Below are 24,695 nucleotides of genomic sequence, written 5' to 3'. Positions count from 1 at the left end.
AGCAGCAGGAAGTTGCAGTAACAGCCTGTCACTGGCTCACTTTCCTTGCAAGCAGTAAATGCTGCTGCAGAGTTATGGAGCCTTTTGCACAGTGCTATTTATTTGCAAACATGCAGGCTGCTGAGCAGGTGGAAAGCAGGCTGGCAAAGGGAGAGGCAGGGCTAATCTGAAAGCAGCATCCATAAGATCAGGCCGGCCTCCTGCTGCCCACAGTGGGGCAACAGATGACTTCGAGAAGCAGCCCACGGGCAAGAGATGAGGGCGTGCCCTCTCTCCTCCTCCTGCTCCCTTGCAATTGGTATTCAGAGGCCTTCTTTAAAAAGAACTGCAGTGCTCCAAAATTGCTTCTCACCAGCCAGACCCCCCAACTCAGATTCTCTCAGGAGAGCATAGGAAGGCTCTTGGTCATCTCCCATCCCCAAGTCCCTTCCAGACTTCAGGGACAGCTGCAACCAGCAACAGGAACCCCCCCAACCTTCTGGGTGTCGTGGCTGCCAAACTGGGCTGCACGGGCCCCTCCTGCCCCTCACCCAGCGGCTGGCCTGCGGAATCCACAGCCTGGGTGTGCACAGCGCCTGGAGAGAACCCAGACTCCTGTGCGACAACGCTGCGTGCCAGGCCCACAACTGAGATCTGGCTTTGGGGCACATGGTCTAAAGAGGGGGTGGCTTCTCGCTGCCCAGAATAACGGAGTGGAAAAGGCACACACTGGCTGCCTCGAACTGGCAGGGAAGTCCTGCTGCTGCAGACCAATAAATGGCGCTCAGCCCCGGCCACCAGCACTTCCAGGATGCCAAGAGGCTGTGGGTGGTCTCAGCTTAGCCTCAGACCAGAGGAGAGCCAAAGGCCGGGCTGGGAGCTGGGAGGACCCTGTGCGGAAGTGCCCCGGCAGAGAATCCCTGGGAAGGAAGAGAGGTCTCCTGAGGGCGGCTCTCTCTTCTTCTCTCTGCCAGACCATCCAAGGAGAGCCACATCTGGGGAAGCTTGCCATGTGCCGAGCAACCCTTCTGTGTGGCCCCTCAATGAACGCGTGTAGCAAAGACGGAAAGTCCCAGCTCTATGTCTGACTCTTCCTGTTTCCCAATTCGTTTCTCTGCCCTTCTTGCTAGGTGAAGGGTATCACCTTCCAAGGGCAGGAAAGGGAGATTTCCAGCCATTAGATCCCTTTTGGAAAATAGTCACTGATCATCCTTGACCTTCAGGGTGGTCGTGAGCGAGGGTCCCTTACCTGTCCTTGCTTTGCCTCTACTCTATGACCCCTGCCTCAGGTATTTCCTGTAGTGAGTCAGTCCTACCTCCTTTCTCCTTGGAGAGTAGATGGGAGCATCTCTCTCCCTCCCCTCCTATTCACTATGTAGCTCATCGTTAGTTATGTGCTGATTTGATTCGGAGGCCCAGCTATTTGATTTGGATTTAGCTCTTTGATGCCCTCTTCGGCCCGAATCTCAGCCACATTGAATAGCACTCTGAAGTTTTGCACAGCCCCAATCAGTAGGTCTCTCAAGCCAGGATGGCACCCAAGGAGGCAGCTGAGGTTGCTCCTCTCTCTCCTGCTCCGCCTGGGAGCCATCCTGCCTGCAGACTGGCCATTTGTCAGGTAGAGCTGCATGGACCACACAGCTGTACCCGGTGAAGGGCCCGTCTGCAGGCAGGTGTGGGCTGCAGGAGCCGCCCCTGCTGCTGCCAGGAAACGAGGCAGCTGTGCCTCCATGGGCCCCGCTGGTTCATTGGCACGAGCCGCTACTGGCCCAGATATTCACGGCCCCCAACCATCCCTTGCATTTGGCTGTGGTAGGATTGCAAGGCTTTACTGCGAGCTGGAAGCTGCCCCCCAAAACTGACGCAAAAAATTAATTTTTTAAAGACCCTGTATATAAAACCCCTCTCCACTCCCGGCACAGCGTCCCTCCAGTGACTGTTGCTGGTGTCTGTCTTATGTTTCTTTTAAGATTGTAAGCCCTTTGGAGACAGGGAGCCATCTGAGCTAGTGTGGTGAAGTGGTTAGAGTGCTGGACTAGGACCGGGGAGATCCAAGTTCCAATCCCCATTCATGAGACTTGCTGGGTGACTCTGGGCCCATCACTTCTCTCTCAGCCTAACTGACTTCACAAGGTTGTTGTGAGGAGAAACTCAAGTATGTAGTATACCGCTCTGGGCTCCTTGAAGGAAGAGTGGGATATAAATGTAATATAAATAAATACATAAATATTTATTTACTATTTCTCTGTGTAAAACGTCTTGAGCCATTTTTGGAAGGGCGGTATAGAAATCAAACAAACAAACAAACAAACAAACAAACAAACAAATAAATTGGGCTGCACTGTAATGCACAATGAAAGAACTCGAATGTGTGTGAAGTGCTCCTCTGAGAGCTTGCAGGGATTTCTGGGTAAATTTGGCCGATATGTGAACACACCCCTTCCATTCCAGAGGAGATGCAGGCTAAACGCCCCATGTGAAAAATGCCAAGGCGAAAGACCAACCTCTTCAGTTGGGGGGGGGGTGGATTGGTGCCCTTCCTGCTTTGCATTTCGGGAAACCTGGTGCCCAAGCAGACAGCAAGCTCAGGGGCCAGCAGCAAACCCGCTTCTCTGCTACTCACCCAACGCTGCCAGCACCACCACCGCAATGATCAGCAGGATGACAAAGACGTACAGCACTTTCACCAACGTCTGGAGGGTCAAGGTCTTCTCACACCGGCTGCAGTTGGTCCTCGTCCGGCCTGGAGGGGGGGTGGGATGAAGCAGGGATGGTGAACCATTGTGTGCCGGAGGTGCTGGTGGTCACAACGTCAGGCCAGCATCGGATATGTCCAGGGGCTAATGTGCAAGCTTACATTTGACTGGAAGATGTACTCTCTGGCCTGAACAATCTTCCCCCTAATTATCCAGGGGCCTTGTTAGGAATATTCATTAGTGAGGGAAATGCATTCTGTACATGCTCAGGTACCCTTCTTTCAGTGCCAGGGCAGAGTCCCAGCACTGAAAATAAAGTGTCAAGACTGTACTGCAAGGAGCCATACAGATCAAGTAGCTTGTGTGTGTGTGTGTGTGTGTGTGTGTGTCCTGCTAACTGAGCAAAGAGGCACCTTTTGAAAGTGGCGATTCTCTTTATTGAGCAGGGGGAGAGCAACTGGTCCTATCCAGCCCCAGCACAGCATCGCTCCAGTGGCTGTGGCTGGGGTCTCTCTTGTGTTTCTTTTTTAGACCGTAAGCCCTTTGGGGACAGGGACCCATTTGACTAACTGATTCATAACCACGTAAACTGCTTTGGGAACTTTGGTTGAAAAGCGGTATATAAATATTAGTTGTATTTGTGTGAGTGTGAATGTTTACACACACACACACACCATTTGCATTCTCTCTCTCTTTCCTGGGAAAGACCTTCCACTTCCTGAGACCCTGGAGAGCCCTGCCAGTCCAAGCAGCAAATATTGGGGGCGAGCTCAGAGGTTCTCAACTTGGGGTCCCCAGCTGCTGTCCGACTACAACTCCTGTACAGCAGATGCTCTTCCCATGAGCGACAGCCCTTTCCCAACATGACTCGTGGCCCACACACACCACATCTGATGTCAGATGTGGGGGGTGTTATTTCACTCTCAAATGGGGCTGTGGGGCTCCATTTTGGACTGAAACTGGCCTGTGCTGTGTTGGCAGAGCAGCCAGAGCGAGTCTCCCTGGCCTCACTGCCAACACAACATGGGCTGATCTCCCTCCCGCACGGCCCCATTTGGAAGGGAGAGCATGCCCCAGCGTCTGACGTCAGAAGTGGGGGGCGTGGCTAGCCGGCCCCCTGTGTCTGACGGCAGATGGCGGGGGCGGGGCGGCTAGTGTTATGGACGCCAGAAGTATATGAAATATAGGCCTGTGTCTGATTTCATTTTATATTAAGAGTTCAATTAGATGCCTGGACTCAAGGTAAACTGATGCCCAGGTCAACTGCTCTGTGAGGGAGGAGGCAATCCAGCATTGTATTATGGAATGAGCAGAGCACGCCCCTGCGTCTGATGTCAGAAGTGGGGGGCGTGGCTAGCCGGCCCCCTGTGTCTGACAGCAGATCCGGGGGCAGGGGGGCTCTAGGGGCTGCAGCAGCCGAACACAGGCTGCTGCCAACTTCCCTCCACCACTGAGAGGGGGCATGCACATCCCTCTTGCCTGTGGGCTCCCCAGAGGCATCTGGTGGGCCACTGTATGAAACAGGATGCTGGGCTGGATGGGCCTCCTTGAGGGGCCGGATCCAGCAGCAGGGCTCTTCTTATGTCTCATGTTATTTTCTTCTTATATTCAGTGGCTCTTACCATTTGGCCTGTATCTGAAGGATGGCATCTCGTCGTCTTCTCCAGCAAAGTCCTCTTCTGAAAGACAAAATATATGAAATATATGTATTTACTTGAATAAAAATAAGAATTTATTGAGTGCCCAACAGCCAAGCACAGAACAAAACAGGCACCATTATATCAAGATCTTTTGGTTTTTTTTCAAACCCAGACATTGACTACGGTCTCCTGATGGGCATGACTACCATATTTCTTTAACGTCTCCACTGCAGCTACTTCTTTTTGTTTAGATATATATTTAGTTTGATTTTGTTGTTTTAAACTTCTAGTTTTGTTGCACACTACTAGGAAGAAAGGAAAATAGGAAGCTGCCATATACTGGGTCAGACCATTGGTCCATCTAGCTCAGTATTGGCTACACAGATTGGCAGTGGCTTCTCCAAGGTTGCAGCAGGAGTCTCTCTCAGCCCTATCTTGGAGAGTGTGGCAGAGAGTAAGCCTGATTTGGAAAAACAGACTTGGGAAGAACTAACCTCGGGTTTGAGCGATAGAACCTCCTTTCGAGGTCTCAGAAAGAAACCTTCAAGGAAACGGGACGGAACGGGTGCCCCCATACTAGGGAATTGGAACGTTCCCCTTCTCGTAATCAGGTTAGTAAACTTGTATGCAATGCTCGTGCATAGGAATAGGGAGGGAAGACGCGACCAAGAGGTTCACGCAGATGAGACAGTAAATCTCTTCTGGAAAAGTTTGTATGGTTATGTGCAAAAAGACAAGAGTATCTCTTCTAAACAGCAATGGGACAAATTGTGGAAATGGACGTCAGACGTAACCCCCCCGATTACCTGATGTGCCTTGAAATCCCCCACCCCCGAGTTACAGTACTACCTGCATATACTTCATAACTCGAGTGTTTCCAAATCCTTGTGTGTAAATCTTTGTAGATATATCATGTACAAACAACCACTTTGTATATAATTGTGCTTTGGCAACGTACTGTATGCTTTGGTAGTTTGTTGGTTCAATAAAAAATCTTGTCCTAAAAAAAAATAAAAAATCTTGTCCTATCCTGGAGATGCCGCCAGGGAGGGGACTTGGGACCTTCCGCCTGCAAAGCTGAGAGCCCTATCCCCACTGTGGGTGTCTCTTAGACAAAGAGGTGATCTGTACTTTCCATGAGTAAATGAGAGAATGAAAGATCCCAAGGTTCCTCCTAGTTCTAAAAGTCTAAGATTCTGTTAATACAAAATTGTCCCTGGCCCTGCCCACAGAGTCTTAAAGACAAAGCCTGAAAAGGAGTGAGACCCCACGGGGTGGGGAGAGGAATGCGTCTGGTGGGGGGGACGGACTCTGAGGAGGACCCAGGATGGAGCCTCTCCTGCAGGGCTTCAGTCCCCTCAGTTCTGACCACACTGAAGTTTCCCTGGATCGTGCTCATAACTCTGGGCAACATCCATGCGCGTGAAACTGTTCCTTGCCCTCCAGTTTGTTCAGGCTGCAGCTGACTTTGTGTTTTCATTTCAAGAAGCATCTTCCAAGCACAATTGAACTTGCTGTTGTATTGGATTTCTCTTTTGTTCCACTGTTGTATCTCTATTCCTGAATTTTATTATTATGGGTTTGGCATTGTAGGTAATTGTGAGTATTTTTAGGGGAATTGCAACTAACAAACTAGGGAGAGGAGAGCTGGTCTTGTGGTAGCAAGCATGACTTGACCCCTTAGCTAAGCAGGGTCTGCCCTGGTGGCATATGAATAGGAGACTAGAAGTGTGAGTCCTGTAAGATATTCCCTTTGGGATGGATCCGCTCTGGGAAGAGCATCAGAAGGTTCCAAGTTCCCTCCCTGGAAGCATCTCCAAGATAGGGCTGAGAGAGACTCCTTCCTGCAACCTTGGAGAAGCTGCTGCCAGTCTGTGAAGACAATACTGACCTAGATAGACCAATGCTTTGACTCCGTATATGGTGGCTTCCTATGTTCCTAAACACTCCCCCCCCCCGCACCCCAGCCTGACATATCCTGGTTGCTTTTAATAGCTGCATCCAGCCATGAAATTCCTTTTGGCTGTTTTTTTTAAGCAGGCGGGGGCCCGAGAGCAGTCCTGGTCAGCAGTTTTAGAAAGCAGAGGGTGGCCACCAGAGAGGAGACTGTGAGAAAGAGCTTTCCTTCACTCCTTCCTTGCTTCTGAATGAAGTCGCCCTCTTTTTCAACCACAGTGGTTTGCTTAAGCGTTCAGGGCACACACAGGGGACTTCCGTGCCAGCCACAAGCCGGGCATGCTTCTGCAGAGTCCCAGGGTTGGCAGTGGCTGAGGTCATCGAGGGGTGAAGACCTGTCTTTATGAGCCGTGACCGCGGGGCAGTCTTCACCCTTGGTGTGGATCCAGCTTCGCAACTTGCCCTATAATTTACAGGCCTCCATGCAAGGACCTGGAATGCTGACCTGGCCCTCAGTCGTGCCTTTCCGTGGGTATCGGGAGGGCTAAGCATCTCTCCTTTTCATTTTTAAACAGCAAGCGGGGTGCCAAAGGAAGCAACAGCTTGATCCTCTCTTGCCTGCCCTGCCCGAGAGCTGTGCTGCCTGCAGGCTGGCCATCCATCAGGTAGAGCTGCATGGCTGACTGTGCAGCTCTACCTGACCAATGGCCAGTCTGTAGGCAGTGTGCTCTCAGGCAGGGCAAAAGAGAGAGGTGCAACCTGATCAGCTGCCAGGAAGCAGAGGCAGCTGTGCCTCCTTTGTGCCCCCTTCGGCATCCCTGGCACATTAGGATGAGCTGCTATTGATATATGCTCATCCCTTACCTTACCAAAATATATTTCCCACAAACATTTTAGAAGAGTTGCAAAATGACCCAGGAGATGGCATATGTCTTGGTGGTCTTGGTAGCACAAGCGCTGGCCAATATATGCCCTCTAGAGCTGACTTTTCCCTACTTGAGCTGAAGCACTCCGAAAACGTGCAGAACTCTTTTCTCCAGAGCTTCCCTTAGGAGAAAAAAAGACACGTTTTGCTTCCAGAGCTGTGGTGATGCCATTAAGTCACTCCCAAGCACCCGGGCATACCAGTGACGCTTGAAAGCAGTGGCCCCACTTCTCAAGAGCCACAGGCCCACCAAGGATGCAGGACCTTTGATTCTGAGCCACAGCACATGAGCGAGTTGGGGACGGGCCTCCCTTGTGGGGATGGTGCTGGTGTCGGGGTGGGGAGAACCTCTGTCTTCTGAAACTCTTCCTTGTCTGGATGGAGCCCATGCCAGAGGAGACGTGCCCTCCGTCTTTAAGTTAAATCATGGGGTGGGGGTGGTGATGGGGCTAGATCCCAAACTGAGCTCAGAACAGGGTTGTTCTGTTCATCTGGGGTTTCTTAAGAAACATTTCTTGGTGGAGACTTTCTCCTGCCCCTTGACGTCAGAGAGTCCCCAGGGCAGCGTGCAATATACTCCTGAAAACAAGAGAGAAACCCCTCAAACCAAAAAGAAAAACAAAGGAACAGCTAGGCAGGATATCTGGAAACCATGGAAGTGCTCAGCAGTGAGTGAAGCAAGACTCAGGCGGGGTGAGGGGTGGGGACTCCATCAGCAGTCCCAGGTCCAGAGGAAGGCAGCTTGGACCAGCCAGGCACATCTAAAAGCTGAGCTAGCCCTTCCAAACCCCAGTGGGGGCGGGGGGGAGAGCTGCCACCCCCGCTGCCTCCCTCAGAAGACCCTGCTGGTCGCCCTGAAAATCCAACCAGAAAGAGAGGAGACATTTGGAGCAGACAAGGGGGGCCCTGCAGACCCCACATAGGTCAGGCCCCTCCCCGCTTCTCAGGATCGGTTTAATTTTAATAATAATAATAATAATAATAATAATAATAATAATAATATAATATATTTATATGCCGCCCTTCCAGTGCACCATTGCTCGGGGCGGCTCACAACAATAAAATAGAGACAAGACACAAAAAAAGTAATAAAATTAACAAACAAGTTAAAAGTCAGGTTAAAACCACACTCATTATTAGGTTCAAATTAAAAGTTATTTTAAAAGCTAAAAACTGAAAATTATAAAAAGCTAAAGAACCTACCAGATATAACCAAAAATAGAGCATTAAAAAGCTTCCTTTAAAAGATGTTTCAAGTTGTTTAAAAAAACAACAACACTGAGGGAGGGAGCATGGCAAAGCTCTTCAGAGAGGGAGTTCCAAAGCTGAGGGGCCACAACCGAAAAGGCCCTGCTTCTAGTCCCCGCCAACCTGATCTGTTAGTGGTGGGACCATGAGCAGGGTCTGAGACGATGAGTGGAGGGCTCTGGCAGATTCATATGGGCGAACGCGGTCTGACAGGTACCTCCGCCCCAAGCCATGTAGAGCTTTAAAGGTCAAGATCAGCACCTTGAATCTAGCCCGGAAGTGGGCTGGTAACTAATGAGGCTGCCGCAGGATGGATGTGACACTCATGAAGTGACTTGCGCCCACGAGCATCCTTGCAGCAGCATTCTGGACCAGCTGAAGCTTCTGAACAGTCTTCAAGGGCAGCCTCATGTAGAGCACATTGCAGTAGTCCAATCTGGATGTTACCAATGCATGAGCGACTGAGGTCAGGTCCGACTTCTCCAAGTAGGGTTGCAGCTGGCGTACCAGCCGTAGTTTGTAAAAGGCATTTCTGCACACCGCTGCTACTTGCGCCTCCAAGGACAACGTCAGGACCAGAAGGACCCAGATTTAGCTCACTACTCGGATAATCAATTTTACCAGCCGAGAGCACTTCCGTCTTGTCTGGATTAAGTTTCAGCTTGTTTCTTGGCCCCATCCAGTCCAGAACAGCCCCCAAGCCCCGGTTCAGAGCATCTGCCGCCTCCCTGGTGTCTGCCGACATCAAAGATCGGTAGAGCTGGGTGTCATCTGCAGACTGATGGCACCGCAGCCCACCCCCACGGATGACCTCTCCCAGGGGATTCATGTGGATGTTGAACATCATAGGGGGCAGAAGAGATCCTTTAAAGGGAGACTGCCAAAGAGAGGGAGAGCAGATGCTGGGCGTACAGGTTCCAAACCCCTGTCCAGAAAGGAGCCCACCCGGCAGCAGGGTCCAGAGAGAACCCTCCTCCTCCTGCCCACCCACCCACACTCAAGACCCCAGCGAGGCACCCCCAAGGGCCCGGCCAGCCCTGCAGCAGAGAGCCCCACCAGTTGCCGACAGGTGCTGCTGCACCCCACCCTCCAGCAGGCCCAGGAGTCCTGGGCACGCCATGCCAGCCCTCCTCAGGGCCCCACTTGCTCAGAAGAAGGAGGCCGCTCACCTCCCAGGGCTGGGCTGGAGTCCTCCCCGGCCTTGGGATGTTTCCCTGGCTGCAGCCAGCCTCCCATTCCTCTGCAGCCCGGCTGTTCATGGGGGGACAGAGGAGGACTCTACACAGCTCCGCCAGGAGCCGTGTGTGTGTGTGTGTGTGTGTGTTGCAGCCTTTGGGCAGCTTCCTTAGATCCACAGCTTATGAATCTCCCCCTTCCTGCCCTTAGGGAAGCAAGAGAGGCTGGGGGCACATGTGTGGGGTGGGGTGGGGCGGCTGGCCAGGCATTTCCCAAAGCAGGAGCACATTGGCACCTGAGGCTGTCCCCTCTTTAGATGGTACCACAGCAGAGGGAAAGAAATATTTACCGTCTGAAGGGATTTGGACTGCTGAGTGAAAACCTCAGAATGAATTAGGAACTCCTGCTCACTGGGCAAAGAGGCACCTTTTAACGTGGTGATTCTCTTTACTGAGCAGGGGGAGAGGAACTGGTCCTCTCCACCCCCAGTACAGCATCCCTCCAGTGACTCTTGCTGGTGTCTTGTGTTTCTTTTTAGAGTATGAGCCCTTCAGGGACAAGGTTCCATCTTATTTGTTTGTTATTTCTTTGTGTAAACCGCCCTGAGCCATTTCTGGAAGGGCGGTATAGAAATCGAATGAATGGATGGATGAATGGATGAATGAAGGGGCACCCTTACAACTAGAAGGGCTGCATCCTTAGGCCTTGTGGAAACAGAAGGCATTGTGTACAAGGGGCATCCCTCACGCCTCACCTGCTTTTGATGGTTTCCCACTTTGATTGATGAAGAGTTCTGTGTAAGTCAAACACCTGCATGTGCCTTTCACTAACCTAAGCTGGTCCGGGAAAGGATATCCACATCCATTTAAAAACCAAAACCAAAACAAACCCTCTTATCCTCTGGGAGAGTGATGCAAAAACCACCACCTAAACCAGTTTCCCCAAATGTCTGACACTCAAAACACAGGATTTTTAAACAATCAAAGTTGGAGAAATTCTTACAGTACAAAGGTTTTGCCCTCAGAGGGCCCTGCCCACTATTTCTCCATGAGGCAGAGTGTCCCTTCATGGCTCCTGCCGGGAGTGAGTGTGGACTCACCACGAGACACAGTCTCTAGAGAGGAGTTGTTCTGTGGCACCTCGGCATCAAGTCGGGTGACTGAATGATGAGCATGGGGCTGGAGCTGCCTTCTACTGAGCTGGGCCCTTGGTCCATCCAGCTCAGTACTGCCTACACTGACTGGCAGCGGCGCTTCCGGTCTTTCTCAGCCCTGCCTGAAGATGCCGTCAGGGATTGAACCAGGGACCTTCTGCCTGCCAAGCCCCTGCCCAACTCACAGGCCAGCTGGTGCAGAGATGTGGGAGAAGGGGCTCATCCCCAGCAGAAGCTGGCTGGAAGGACGCCAGACCAGTGCCGAGAAAGAGGCCTTGAAGAGCCAGGCCAGAGATCCAGAGCCCTGGAGATGGTCTCAGCAGGTTAGGGCATCATCCTGGCCACATCCAGCCCGAAGGAGGGTCTTGCACAGCAGGGCCAAAGAAGACCTGGTGAGACCTCCAAGAGTTGATGGCAGTTGGAGGAGACAGTCCTGGCTGGAAGAGTCAGTGGGCTGGGCTGCCCTGACGCAGCGTAAGGGAACTTTGGGGTGTTTCAGATGTTTGGGGAGAAGGTTCGCCTTGTGGAAGAGCACCCACATTGCCTGCAGGAAGGCCTGTGTTCAACCCCTGCTGAAAAGGAACAGGGAAGAAGAGCCAGATCCTGCAGACAGGACTCGGCGGGAGACACCCAGGGCCTGACTCTCTCTCACTCAAGGCAGCTTCAGAGGCCGCAGGCAACTTCTGCTGTGGATGGGCGGAGTGGGGAGGCGTTGCCATGTTCTCAAGGCATGCAAGCTGTTCTCTCCTTGACCTCTCTTTGTGAATGATGGTCCCGAGGGCAGGGGGGAAACAAGCCAATTTCTGGAGAGCCTTTGCAAGAACTATCCACTTTAGCAGCAAAAGTTGACCTGGCATTTTACTGGTTTATTTACTGAGGCATATTTGTGGCTTTTGTAGACATGCACACATGCATGTGCGCGCACACGCACACACACACACGACAACAAACGGTTGAGTTCTCCTAAATATATGAGGCATGTAGGGTGGGGAGGAATATCCTGGCAAAGTACTGAATCTGAAGACAGTACAGAACTTTAAGCAATGTGATGGGATCCCAGACGCCACTGATGGAGCAGAAAGCGTGAATGCTCAGTAAGAGGCAGCAAAGCAGAAGCACAAGTCTCGGGGACTCTCTCCTCCTGCCCAACCCCCATGGAAATGAATGGGCGTTTCTGAGTCCCCGTCCAGCTCTCCTTCACTTCGGTGGGAGGCGTGGAGGCTGACGGCATCCGGCGATCTGCAAAAGAGCCACCCACCGCCCTTGTCCCAACCCTACAGAACAGGGCCAGGCTTGCCAGCGGAATCGACTTCTCCTGCCTCCAGCTGGAACGGGATCCTTTGTTTTTGTGGTTGGCGTCCAGCATGACAGAGTCCGCGTGTCCTGAGAAGACTCAGACACTGCCTTGTTGCACACAGCCAGGACCGTTTGGACGAATGAGAGCCCATCGTTACCAGAAGCTGAAGTTTCGGCTTCTCAAAGGGAGAGTGAAGGAAGTGCGGCATCTCCCTCCCTCCCTCCCTCCCTCCCGCTACTGCTGGGGCCCTTGCCAGAGAGGAGGCTGCCCCTTCGGCCCTCCCTCCAAAGGCCTCCTCTCTCCACCTTGACTACAGAGCAGCTGGTTGCAATGCTATAATCATGCAGCAATGAGGGACCCTGCAGGGCTGGGGGTGTGGGTGTGTCTTTTGGACACTGGCCGTGCCCTTGAGCAGATCTTTGCAGAGAGAGCAAAAGGGTCACCCTCCCCCCGCCACCCTCCAGAGGCTTTTCATCTTCTTCCTTCAGGGCACCAAGAACTACCAGCGGCAGACAGCTGAGTGGGGTGGAGATGGGCCCAATCTGGTTTAACTCCAGCAGTATTCCTGTTGGTTTCCAGGCCCCATTCACGGCACAGGCGTTACCCTTTGTTCCAAGCCCTAAGCCGTTTGGGGGCAGGACACCTGACCCCAGAAGAAGAACCCACCTGTGTGCTCCTGCCTGAGGCCCCGCTCCGCAGCCCCCCAGCTGCCACAGAAGGCAGGGCCTTTTTTTCCGTCCTGGCACCATAGTGGTGGACCTCCCTGGGGCGGCTTCCTCATGAGGCCAAGCCAGGCAATGGCCTCAGACAGCGAGTGAGTGGGGCCCCCTTGCCACCTGCCTGCTCCTGCTGCCCCCTCTGGCCGGCCTCACCTTCTGGGATGCCGCCATTTTCCCGCTGTTGGCCAGTGAGGCCGCGTGGATGGCGTGTGGCTCCAGGGGCAGCAGCAGCTCTGGCCACCAGGCCCTCCCTCCTCGCCGCCACGGGGCCAGCCCCAGCTTGCTTGCTCCCTGCCCTGCTGCCTCGCCCCTCTCGCAGCAGACTGGTCCGCATCCTCCCCTGCACGCCAGGAGCAGGTCAAGCAGCCCAGTTTGCTAGCCCTAACCCGGTTTGGATGCACCCCTACCCAGGTTGCCCCCTTGCCCCTTACAATGAGAAGTAGCCGCGCACCTTGCAAGGGGAGGATGGCAAGGGGGGGAGGGAAGAGGGGCAGCCTCAGGTCTGGTGAGAGGTGGGGAGTGGGCCGGAGCCGGTTGGGGGCAGGGCCAGTGTGAGGGGGCGGGGCTGGTCAAGGGGGCAAGGCAGCTGATTGGCCTTCCCTTCAAACCGGGAAGGCCAAGAATCCGGCACTGGAGCCACCTCCCTGAAGAAGGCTTGCCTTTCAGTCAGCAGCAGAGCAAAGCTGTGGGGTATCGAAGCTGGCGGCGGCCGCTGGACCCAGGGGCATGCATCTTCCCCCTCTTCTAATTCCTAATGGCAGGATCCCCATAGCCGCCCCCCCCCACTGCCTCCCCCATCATCCAATCTCAATGTGCCAGGAGCAGAAAGTGGGCACCGGCAAGGCAAGAGCAGAAGACAGGAATTTGCCTGCTGCCGAGTCAGACCCTTGGTCCCTCTAGCTCAGTATTGCCAGGCACTGACTGGCAGCAGTTCTCCAGGGTTTCAGGGAGGAGTCTCCCCTAGCCCTACCTGGTGATGCTGCCAGGGAGGGAACTTGGGACCCCCTGCATGCAAGCAGATGCTCTACGGATACGACCAATACGATAGATATTTATATATTGCTTTTCAACAAAAAGTTTCCAAAGCGGTTTACAGAGAAATAAATAAATAAATAGCATGGCTGGGCTGCAGCCCCTCCTGTCACTCACATGTACGAATACAAGTGCAATGAATATTTATATACTGCTTTTCAACAAAAGTTCCCAAAGCGGTTTACATAGATATCAATCAATCAATCAATCCATTAGCTACCCTGTCCCCAAAGGGCTCACCATCTAAAAACGAAACTTAAGATAGACACCAGCAACAGCCACTGGAGGGATGCTGTGCTGGGGCTGGAGAGGGCCAGTTGCTCCCCCCCTGCTCAACAGAAGAGAATGGCCACTCTGAAAAGGCGCCTCTTGGCTCACTTAGCAGTTTGTAGTCACCCATCCAAATACAAACCGAAGCAGACCCTGTTTAGCAATTCATGCCCGCGACCACAAGGCCAGCTCTCCTCCCCAGACGCCTCTAGCAAGTGAGCAGGGAGCTGCCCAGCACACTGCAGGAAAAAGCAGCGGCAACTCTCAAGGCTGCTACCCAATCTGGGAGGAAATCCCTCCCAGACCCTACGCCTGCCAGTGAAGTCCCAAACATGAACCAGGGGCCAACCAAGGCGTCCGGCTGCCCGTCCTTCTGCTAGGCCGCTGGAGAGGTGTGCCTTGGAGAGGGATCCGAGGCTTGCTGCCTCCTCGGAGCCCTTGAGCAGGGGGCTCTGGGCACAACCCCCAGATCACTTAAAGCAGCGGCACAAAGTCCAAGAATTATGCCGGAGCCTGTGCCAAGCCCACCAAGCCAGCTTAGGGAAAGAGGACCGCAGGGTGAAGAGAAAGGGAGCTGGAGGTGTGTGTGTGTGTGTGTGTGGGTCTTTCCCTGCCACAGAAGAGAGGAAGGATGGCAGGGAAAGGTGCAATGTACAGGTGGCTGCAGTCAGAGCTGAGACGGAGCCTGCCTTAGGACTCAATGGGGCCTGTATTGGTGGGAAAGCAGCATTCAGCGAACTTGCCTGGCTCAGGAGCAGCCGATTTCATCGGCAAAGCAGCAGACGGGAGCTGGAGAGACCAGCGAGCTTTCTCCTTTCAGGCCCACAAGTCTGCACACCGGTGGTGCGAAATGACGGGTCTTGCCAGCTGAAGAAACCCTGTTTGTTTTTGTGGAAATCTGCACTCTCTGAAATCCGAGATGGGCTTTTGATCTGTGAAGACAGACCAGGAAGGCGGGGGCTCCTCCGCCAGAGGGGGGCGGGATGCCCTGAGGACTGCAGGGCAGCCTTCTCGCCAAGCCCGCCAGCCGCCTTTCCCAGTGCCACAGGCCTAGGCCAAGCCCCTTGGCAGCCCCCCCCCGTAGCAACAGTGGGAGAGCCACTGTGTTGGAAGGCTCCCCTTTTTGAAACCGAGGTGCCCCTGTCTGGATGCAGCAGCAGAGGTGAGGAGGGCATCCTGTTCGGGGGAGAGGCTGGCCTCTGACATGGTTGCCAAGGAGCACTTCAGCTGCTGTCACGAAGATAAGCCCAAGGCACACACACACCCCACCGGGCCAAGGTTTTTTTGCGGGGAGGTGGGGGCGCTTCCTTTGGCAGTCGTAACTTGGAATGCTCCTTGGTGGCCATGCTGGAGCTGCCGCCTTTCCCCACCAGGGCCTCTCAGCAATCGGCCGTGGCCCTTGGACGGCCCTTAGCCTGTGCCCAGGTCGACCCACCCCGATGCCTGCTCCACTCTTTCTTCTACTTCAGATTCCTTCTCAGCCCTGACTGCAATCCCTTCCTGCAGGGGTTCTCAACCTTGGGTCCCCAGATGTTGTGGGACTACAGGTCCCATCACCCCCTGCCACAATGGCCAAAGGTTTGGTGGTGTTGTTTTTTTAAATTAAGTGAGCAGCATACCCATAGCACAAGAGAGACTGGACAATCTGCAAAGAACTCAGAGACCCCCTCACTCCGACTTCCTGTTTCCCTGGAACCTAGAAAGCACATCGTTGTGTCTGGGAGAGAGAGGTGGCTCACGGCAGGGCCAAGCGAGATGCTTTGCTGCCCTTCTGCTTCACAACTGGGGAGCTGGGCCCCAGACCCCTTTGGCAGAGGGCTCTGGGTGGGACACTCGCATCACTCCAGGCTCTGCCAAGACCTTTTGGTAACTGGTACCCAGGCAGGGAAGCCACCTAATGGCGCAGCAGGGAAATGACTTGACTAGCAAGCCAGAAGTTGCCCGTTCGCATCCCCGCTGGTGTGTTTCCCAGACTACAGGAAACGCCTCTATCGGGCAGCAGCAATGCAGGAAGGAAGACGCTGAAAGGCAGCATCTCACACTGCGTGGGAGGAGACGACGGTCAACCCCTCCTGTATTCTACCAAAGCAAACCACAGGACTCTGGAGTCGCCAGGAATCAACACCAACTCAAAGGCACAACTTTACCTTTTACTTTACCCAGGCAGGAAACCCCAATGGGGCCCCACATTTGACACACATTCACACACATGAATCAACATGGGGCAAAATCTGCCACAAAGTTCTTCTCTGCAAGGTCAGGGGAAATGGTTGAAGAGCATGCCTGTGGTGGCAGCCAGCTGGGAGGAGGAGGAGGAGGAGGAGGAGGAGGAGGAGGAGGGAGGCTCTGAGCGAAAGGGGTGGGGGATAAACAGGGGACGATGGACACGGAGTCAGACCCTTGGTCCATCTAGCTCAGTATTGACTACCCAGACTGGCAGCGGCTTCTCCAAGGTTGCAGGCAGGAGTCTCTCCCAGCTCTGTCTTGGAGATGCCAAGGGACCCTTCTGCAGGCAGATGCTCTTCCCAGAGCGGCCCCATCCCCTAAGGCAGGGCTGCCCGACTCAAATGCCCTGGTGGGCCAAAACCATCCACCACTTGGGGTGCCGGGGCTGAGGTCAAATTTTTAGCACATTATGACATTAGAATTAAAACTATGATGAGTTACTTGTGGATCTCTTCCCCCTGTCAGCGGACCCCTAGTTTCAACCGAGGAGAGTGGCCAGAGGATAGGTCCTGTCCCTGCTCAATCAGTGGGCCCCCTAGAGTGCATGCCAGCCCCACACAAATGCCAAGTCCTCTCCTCTCCCTAAAGGGTGGTTGCTAGTTTCAGGCTGCAGTGCTAGGCATGCTTACATGGGCGTAAGCCTCACTGGGCACATCACGGAGCATATTTCTGAGAAAGCGTGCACAGGATGGCGCTATAAGGCCGTTTCCCGCTCTTGTGTTGCTGCAGCATACCTGGGGGCCAGTAAAATAGTCCCTGCGGGCTGAATCTGCCCCCGGGCCTTATGTTGTGCAGGCCTGCCCTCAGGTGGTCATGGTTCATGGAGGAGAGGTCTATCAATGGCTACTAGTCTGGTGGCTGTGAGCCATCTCCAGCCTCAGAGGCAGGATGCCTCTCAATATCGGTTGCAGGGAGCCACTGCAGGACAGAGGGCATGCCCTCATCCACCTCTTGCCTGTGGGCTTCCAGCGGCATCTGGTGGGCCACCATGTGAAACAGGATGCTGGACTAGATGGGCCTCCTTGGGCCTGATCCGGCAGGGCCGTTCTTATGTTCTAAGGGAATAGCTTACAGGGCTCACACACGTAGCCTCCCATTCAAATGCAAGCCAGGGCAGACCCTGCATCTGACTGGCCACTCCAGCAAACAGGATGACTGCCGTGCACTGGGCAGCAGGCTGGACTTCCAAGGTCCCTTCCAACTCTCTCGCTCAGTGATTTTCTGACTTTTGATCGGATCTAGCCAGGCTTTTCTAAAGAGCGCTCACGGGAACCTGCACGCTCAGAGGTGAGAGCTGTATGTTGCCTTCCTCTCCTGCTGGTGGCCTTGCTGGAGACATCCCGCTGGCTGCGTGAGAAACGGAATCTGGAAGACCCAATGTCCAGATCTGACCTTGGCCATGGCGGAACCACTGTGTGGTTCTCCATCTGAACCATGGGACTGAGAGCGCTCTACCCCACAGGGCAAACACAGCCAAGACTCCCAATCCCACTTGTGAATCCAAAATGCTCCCTAGCTGATGGACAAAAACCAGCTCACCCGAGAGAGCTTTCCCCCAAAGTCAAAGGGCCTCCCATCATCAGGAGACCGCTGTCCGGAAGGCCCGTGCCCAGACCCTGCCCGTGCCGTGGTTTCAGTTGCCCCTCTGTAAACGCAGGAGGCACAAGCAGCCCAAGAAGCCCACTGCTGGGACTCGAGCATCTTTCTTGGAGGGGGCTGGGATGGAGGAGCATCCGACCCGCTGCTAGACAGGATCCCTGGCAAAGTGGCCGCTGCCTTGCAAATACCCCCGGCTGGCCCCCCCTGCCAGGCGTCTCCCCGCACCGGGAAAAGAGCTCACCTTTCATTCTCCTCTTGCAGAGGAATCCCCCGCCGCGTCTGGGGAAACAAGCAAAGGGCAGAGTGAGGCTCGACCCTCTCCGGAGCAGGCCTCCAAGGCAGGCGTGCGAAGCCTGCTGCCAGGCGCCTCTTCCCACCCAGGATGGCTCTGCATCCCTCCAGCAGGGAGGGGCACAGCAGCCCCGGAGGGGCTCGGGAGGGCGAAGCAGACACCCTCTCTTTGCAGACGCTCCACCTCCCCAGAAGTCCAGGCTCCACAGTGCCGCAGAGACGAGCGCGGCTGGCTTTCTGGAATGCTTGCTGCCGCCCCCGATACTCACCCCTTCTTAGCCCCACGGCGGCGGCGGCGGCAGGCTCCTCTCCACTCCCCAGCATCCCTGGCGGCTCTCTCGTCCCCGGCTGGCGCTCAGTGCGCAGCCCGCACGCTGCTGGCCTCTGGGGCCGCGGCCCAGACAAACTTCCTTGCGATTTCAAAACAAGCCGAGTGGGCTCTCTCTGTGCCGGCCGCCTTCTGCCCAGGACTTCCCTCCCATGGCTGCCCCAGTCCGGGGCCGGGGGTGGGTGGCTGGGGGCTGCGAGGAAGGAGGCTCTGGAGCTGGGCCAGACTATGTGCTGCTCCCTCCCTCCAGCCCTAATTGCTAACAAATGTCTTCTTAGCCACACTAGTCAGCAGGGAAGGGGAGGGAGAAAGAGGTGGGCAGGCTGCGAGAGGAGTGTGTGTGGAGCGGGGGGGGGGAGACAGGGAGTGGGGACCCAAGCCCCTCCCCACCCAAAGCAGGGGCTTAAGCAAAGGCCCGTTGGGAAGCTGGGCTGAAATTCTGGCATTCAGGGGGGCACAGCAACATTGCTCAGACGATGAAGGATGTTGCGGGGGGGGGCCCTCCAGGTGTCCAATGGCCACACCGTGCTTGAGAGCAAGAGATGTGCTAAGTGGAGATGGGAGATTAGGAATAAAGGGCCCCCGTGTGCTTATTTGTTTCGTGTTACAGATAACACCTTTCTGCACAAAACTGAATTCAAAGCTCGGTACAATTCAAAATAATAATCAAAGCATCTGAGCAAATGAATTCACACACACACACACACACACACACACACACCCCCCAATATGCAGTCATGAAACAACAGCAGCCATAAAAGACAAGAAGACAGCTGTTATGGCAGCTGAACAGCAATAGAATTGATCCCCCAAAGCTGGTCTAAAGAAAAGCATCTTGATAGCTTGCTGGAAGGTGGGCAAGGAGGGAGCGGGCGGGTCTCGTCTCCCCAGGGAGGGAAGTCCACAGTTGTGCAGCTGAGAAGACCCTACTCTGAGGCAACAGTGCAAGAGGGCCTCTGGTTAAACAGAGAGCTGAGGCAAGTGGCCCTTTATGTCATCCAGGCCTCTGCCAAGGATTCACCATATGGCCCTCGGCAAGTCACCTCGAATGAATACAGACCAGCATTTAGCACGTAGGTACTTTAGACTGTAACCGTGTAATAAACTGATTCCCCATAATGTCCTGTCAAGAAGTGAAGGTGATTTTGTTGTTGTTGTTGTTGTCGTCGTTGTTTTACCACTCTTCTGCTTTTCTGGATTTCTGATTAGATGCAGATTTGCAGGAAAATCCTTCTCAGCAAGATTTTGCAAATGACCAGTTGAGCAAGTGGCTACAACCCGCACACTGTGTTGATGGCAACAAGAAGTGTCTGGCGATGGCAAAACGCAGATTGCAAAACATGCTGGAAATCAAGGGTGCTGAATGTTATCAGAGGGTTGATGTTTGCCAGGTCTGAGGAACAAGGTCCTGAAATAGACCCTCCTCACCGCCTTGGGCTGCCTGATGTCCCCATACAGACCCATCCCAAGGCCCTGGGCTGGACAGCGATGGCAGGGAGGGCTGGAATGCTAACCACAAGCCAGGAGGAGAGATGCTGCTGCTGCTGCTGCTGTTTCTCCCTTGCTGACTCTGGGGCTGGTCAACTGGTACCTGCTGCCCTCTGGCGACGGAAGTGCGGCCTTCGAGGAGAAAGAGGGGCCTGCTTCAAGCTTCCCGTTTCGGCCACTTTGATTTGATCTGCTGCAGGGGTGTCCATCCTGAGGCTCTCCAGAAGTTGTTGGACTACAACTCCTATCATCCACAGCTGCAACTGACTGTGGCTCAGGATGATGGGAGCTGTCGTCCAACAATGGCTGGGGAGCCTCGGGTTCGCTACCCCAGATTAACTCTGCTTCATCCCTGGAAAACTCTAGGGCAGAGGCTTCTGAAACCTGGAGGGCCATTGTGGCGGGCATGATGGGAGTCGGAGTCCAGCAACAGCTGGGGAACCCACATTTTAGCACCCTGGCTAAATGACTGGCCTGGTCATATGTATCTGGGAAAAGTAGAGCTCAGGCCACAATGTCGACGACAATGACTGCAAATATCTATATACTGCTTTTCAACAAAAGTTCTCAAAGCAATTTATATAGTAGAAAAGTACTGATACTCTAAGATTGTTCCCTCCATGTCCTCAAGGGTTCACAATCCAAAATGCCGCAACCAATGTGTCAGGAGTCAGTCGCATACACCTGGACTGGATCTGAGCTGGTCTGGTGGCAGCAAGCATGACTTGTCCTCTTAGCTAAGCAGGGTCTGCCCTGGTTGCATTTGAATGGGAGGCTAGAAGTGTGAGCACTGGAAGACATTCCCCTCAGGGGATAATGGGGCCACTCTGGGAAGAGCAGAAGGTTCCCAGTTCCCTCCCTGGCAGGATCTCCAAGAGAGACTCCTGCCTGCAACCTTGGAGAAGCTGCTGCCAGTCTGTGAGGACAATACTGAGCGAGATGGACCAAGGCTCTGACTCAGTATATGGCAGCTGCCTATGTTTGGATCTTGCCTTGGTTTGAGCACCACCTAGTATTGGGACATCCCCCCCCCAGCAAGATCTCCTGCATGCTTGACCTTTTAGCCCCACCCAGCCCCTCATCTTCTCCCTGCATTCCTGTCCAGGTAAACACTGCTATGATCCTTTGTCCCATATTCAGTGTGGCACTTGCTCTTTAGTGCTTAGGGTGGCACTCTGGACATGTGCAGAGGCCCTCTAAGCATGCATTTAGTGGTGAAGTCGAATCCTCTAAGCGCACTTTCAAAAATGAAGCCTAGTAGTGTTACCCAGAGTGGGCAGGAGAAGAGCTGTGAGCCCGGCGGTGTGAGAGAAGACGGAAGGGCGGGGAGAGAGCTCCAGGCGGCAGGGGGTCCCCAGCAAACTGCTCCCTGTGGGCCCCCTACCTGGGTGGGCCTTGAAAGACCACCCCTGCTGCCACCATCACGTGAAGGCGGTGGGCACAGGAGTGGTACCAGGGTCAGGGATTGGCAGCCGGACCTTCTGAGAGCTAGCCAACCCTGAGAAGGAGGACTGACTCTGTGCCCCAACTGATGGGCCTCCAGATGTTGCTGAACTACAACTTCCATCATCCCCAGCTGCAGGCTGGAGGACCACAGGTTGGGAACCCTTGCCCTAGAGAATGAGATGGGGAGTTGGGGGTGTCCTGTTCTGCTGTCTCTATGGCAGGGCTGCACAACTTTGGCCCTGCAGCTTTTTGGGACTACAATTCCCATCATCAGCAGGCCTTCCCAGAAACCAGGGCTTGTCAAACTTGGGTCTCTAGATGTTGCTGGACTACAACTCCCATCGTTCTTCCCCAGCCGCAATGGCCAAAGGCCCTTTATTAGGCCCTGCCCTAAACTCTATATACTCTTGTATAATAACATTGTACAAAATCTTTGGGATTGCCTTGTTTTCGTGGCTGCCCTATTCTGCACTTCCATGATTTTAGAGACTGTTTTTATTCTGTTTTTCACGGAATGTATTTGTAAGTTGCCATGGATTCATGAATGGAAAGTGGCAGCACAGACACCTTTCAAACAAATAAACAAACAAATCATCAGGCCCAGTGATCAACAGCAGGGATGATGGGAGGTGTAGTCCTTCACCATCTGCAAGAGGGCCAACGTTTTGCAGCTATGGGCAAGCCACAAAGCACAGAATTGCACAGTCGCACCAAAAAAAAAATGCAGCTGCCAAAAGAGGGTCGGGTGCCCCACAGATAGACACCTGACAAGTCGCAGAAGCAGGAGAGTGTCGTGGATGACAGAGGAGCATAAGTCAGCACAGTTAATTGGGCCCTTCACAAAGAACTCTGTGTTACTCGGAAGCTGCCGCTTCCCAGCTAGATCATTGGCCCTGTTCTCTGATTTGCTCTCAATAGCCTTGCATTCACAATTCGCATGAAAGGACCGGCCCTGTCATTGTTCCAGCCACAAATGGTGACATTTGAGTGATGGGGAAAGTTGCTTTCCCCACAAATTCAGTGAGAGTCACAGCAAAATCTGAGGAGCGGTAAAAGTGGATGCTGCTCCTCCAATTTTGCCGCCGCAGGCAGAAGCCTCTTCTGCCTCTGCCTTAATCCGCCAGTGCTTTGGAGATGCGCCCCTCTCGGCACAAGTGCAGGGGGGGAGGCGGCGGCGCCAGAGCCTAAGGACAAAGGGCACATTCCCGTGCAGCGCGCCCTTACTAGGGACGAGTCAGCCCTCCTGAGCTCCATGGGGCTTAATCCGGAGAAGGTGTGTCAGGGCGGGGGTTGCAGCTCCCCTCATCTCCAGCCACAAGGGCCGAAGACCACCATGGCTGCTGGGGATGATGGGAGTTGTAGTCCAACCACATCTGGCTTGGAGAGCCACCAGGGCCAAGTCCTGCGGCAGACGAGGAAAGAGAAGCTGGCAGCTGCAAACCCACCGAGGGGTCCTCCGCCTCCCCGCTCGCAGCAGCAGGATTTGGCCTGGCCGGGGGGGTGGTGTCACCAGTGGGGAGGCAGACCAGGGGCAGGGAGAGCCTGGAGAGCAGCGCTGGGGACACGTACTCCCTGCCCCCGCCAGACCTCCATTCTCATACGTTCCTCCTACCCCTCTGGGGAGCTCTGCCTCCTGGCGGTGGGTGGGGGCATTTAAAAAGCAAGGCTTCACTCTGGCCTGGGAGGGGCCTGAAGGCACCAAAAAGGGGCCCCCTCCCTCCCGGGCATGGGGGTTTTGCCAATTGCACCCTCTTGGCCATTGGAGATGGACCCCCGCCCAGGAAGGGGGGCTTGCAGTGCAGGGCAATTAAATGCAACGCAACCATTTTGGGAGGTTGAGGTGGGCTCTCTGGGTTCAAAGGAGAAATCCAGGAGTTTGAGGGCTGATCTTTGCAATAGTTGGGCAGCAGCCAGGCAGGCACAGCTAATGACCACCACCCTGCAGTGTGCTGGAGGGAAACCCCGTGCATTTGAGGGTTAAAAGTATCATGTAAAGCAAACTGCCCTTCTGAAGTCAATCTTCACTTCATTTAACCCTGAGCCCTAAAAGGCAGGATGGTGGGGACTTCCCAGAATCCCCCAGGGTACCCCTGTGATGTCCTCAAGGCTCCTGCTGCTCCAGCCTCAGCCGGGGCCCCTCCCTGAGGAGGATCCCCCTTGCCTACTCACTGTCTTGGGGAGGCAGAGGCATAGCTAGGGAAAATAGCGCCTAGGGCAAGCACTGAAACCTGTCCAAACATCTGACACCCATCTTTCAGATAACTTTATCATAATATCAGCTCAAAAATACAAGTCAAGCTCGTTAATCTTTTAATATTTCAAAAACTGTTTAGCAGGGGACATAGCCAGATCAAAGAACGCTGGAAAACTACAAATTTCGGTATGCTGGGGCTCATGAAATACCCAAATACTATGTGGAGGTGTACTTGGAAAACTAAACAGAAGTGCCTGTCTAATTCTCTACTTTGCATTGTAGCATCACTATTACATAAGTTTTAAAAATAAATGGAGAATGTGGCTTTTCCCAGATACTATGAAAATAATTAAAGGATATGCAGAGTAAACTGTGTCACTGCTAAGAATATATTCTAGTATTTCAGAAAGACAGTTAAAATGAGAGAAAGAGAGCAAGAAACTCCTAGTGGCCTTAATACTAAGGATTTCACATTGATTCAAAGACAAACTCACCATTAATAGCAATATTATTAAGACATCACATTTAACTCACTTATCACAAGAAGCAATGTAAGAGCAAATTAATACAATCCTAGCTCATAAGCTTCAGCTCGGTATTCACAAGCCCTGATTCTCTGTACATAGTGCCAAACTGAATATGTGTACAGTGACATATTATATTATTATTTTTAATTACCTGTAGCCCCTTTGGGGAGCTTCCTAAAGGCTGTGGGGGGGGGGGTCTGCAAAGGTTCCCCCTTCCCCCGCTGGCCTCTTAATTCACTGCCACAGCCCATCCCAGGCTGAATTTCGGGCCTGTTTGGGACTGCAAAGATTGGTGTTGTGGCCATTTTGGAGGCTGACATGCATGCTCAAATGGCCACTGAAAGGCCTGGCAAGGCCTAGGGCCTCGCAGGGACCATTTGAGCATGTGTGGTGGCATTTTTTTTTTTTAAATTTTTTATGTCCACCAAAAAAAAAAAAAAAAAAAAGGCCACCGTGCATGCTCAAATGGCCTCTGCGAGGCCTGGCATGGCCTAGGTCCTTGCAGAGGCCATTTGAGCATGTGTGGTGGCCATTTTGTTTTTGGTGGCCATTTTTAATTTTTTTT

General features: G+C 53.7%; 1 protein-coding gene across 4 annotated transcripts in view; it reads right to left on the bottom strand.

Moving 5' to 3' along the window:
• Positions 1-18,757, bottom strand: part of SCARA3 (scavenger receptor class A member 3) — a 47,124-nt gene extending 28,367 nt beyond the window's left edge. Inside the window, exons 1-4 of one of the 4 annotated variants that reach the window (XM_053250563.1) lie at positions 18,417-18,757; positions 18,098-18,135; positions 4,298-4,354; positions 2,603-2,722 (exon numbers count right to left, since the gene is read on the bottom strand). In XM_053250563.1, coding sequence (XP_053106538.1) covers positions 2,603-2,722; positions 4,298-4,354; positions 18,098-18,104 — 184 coding nt within the window. In that variant the 5' untranslated portion in view covers positions 18,105-18,135; positions 18,417-18,757. The other 3 variants (XM_053250542.1, XM_053250552.1, XM_053250571.1) reach the window with 3 other exon arrangements.
• Positions 18,758-24,695: the final 5,938 nt, after the last annotated feature.

This window comes from Hemicordylus capensis, chromosome 1 (assembly GCF_027244095.1).
Source record: "Hemicordylus capensis ecotype Gifberg chromosome 1, rHemCap1.1.pri, whole genome shotgun sequence".
In the NCBI taxonomy this organism is placed as follows: Eukaryota; Metazoa; Chordata; class Lepidosauria; order Squamata; family Cordylidae; genus Hemicordylus; species Hemicordylus capensis.
The sequence above is the reverse complement of the archived record's forward strand: the minus strand, read 5'-3'. Positions and strand labels throughout refer to the sequence as shown.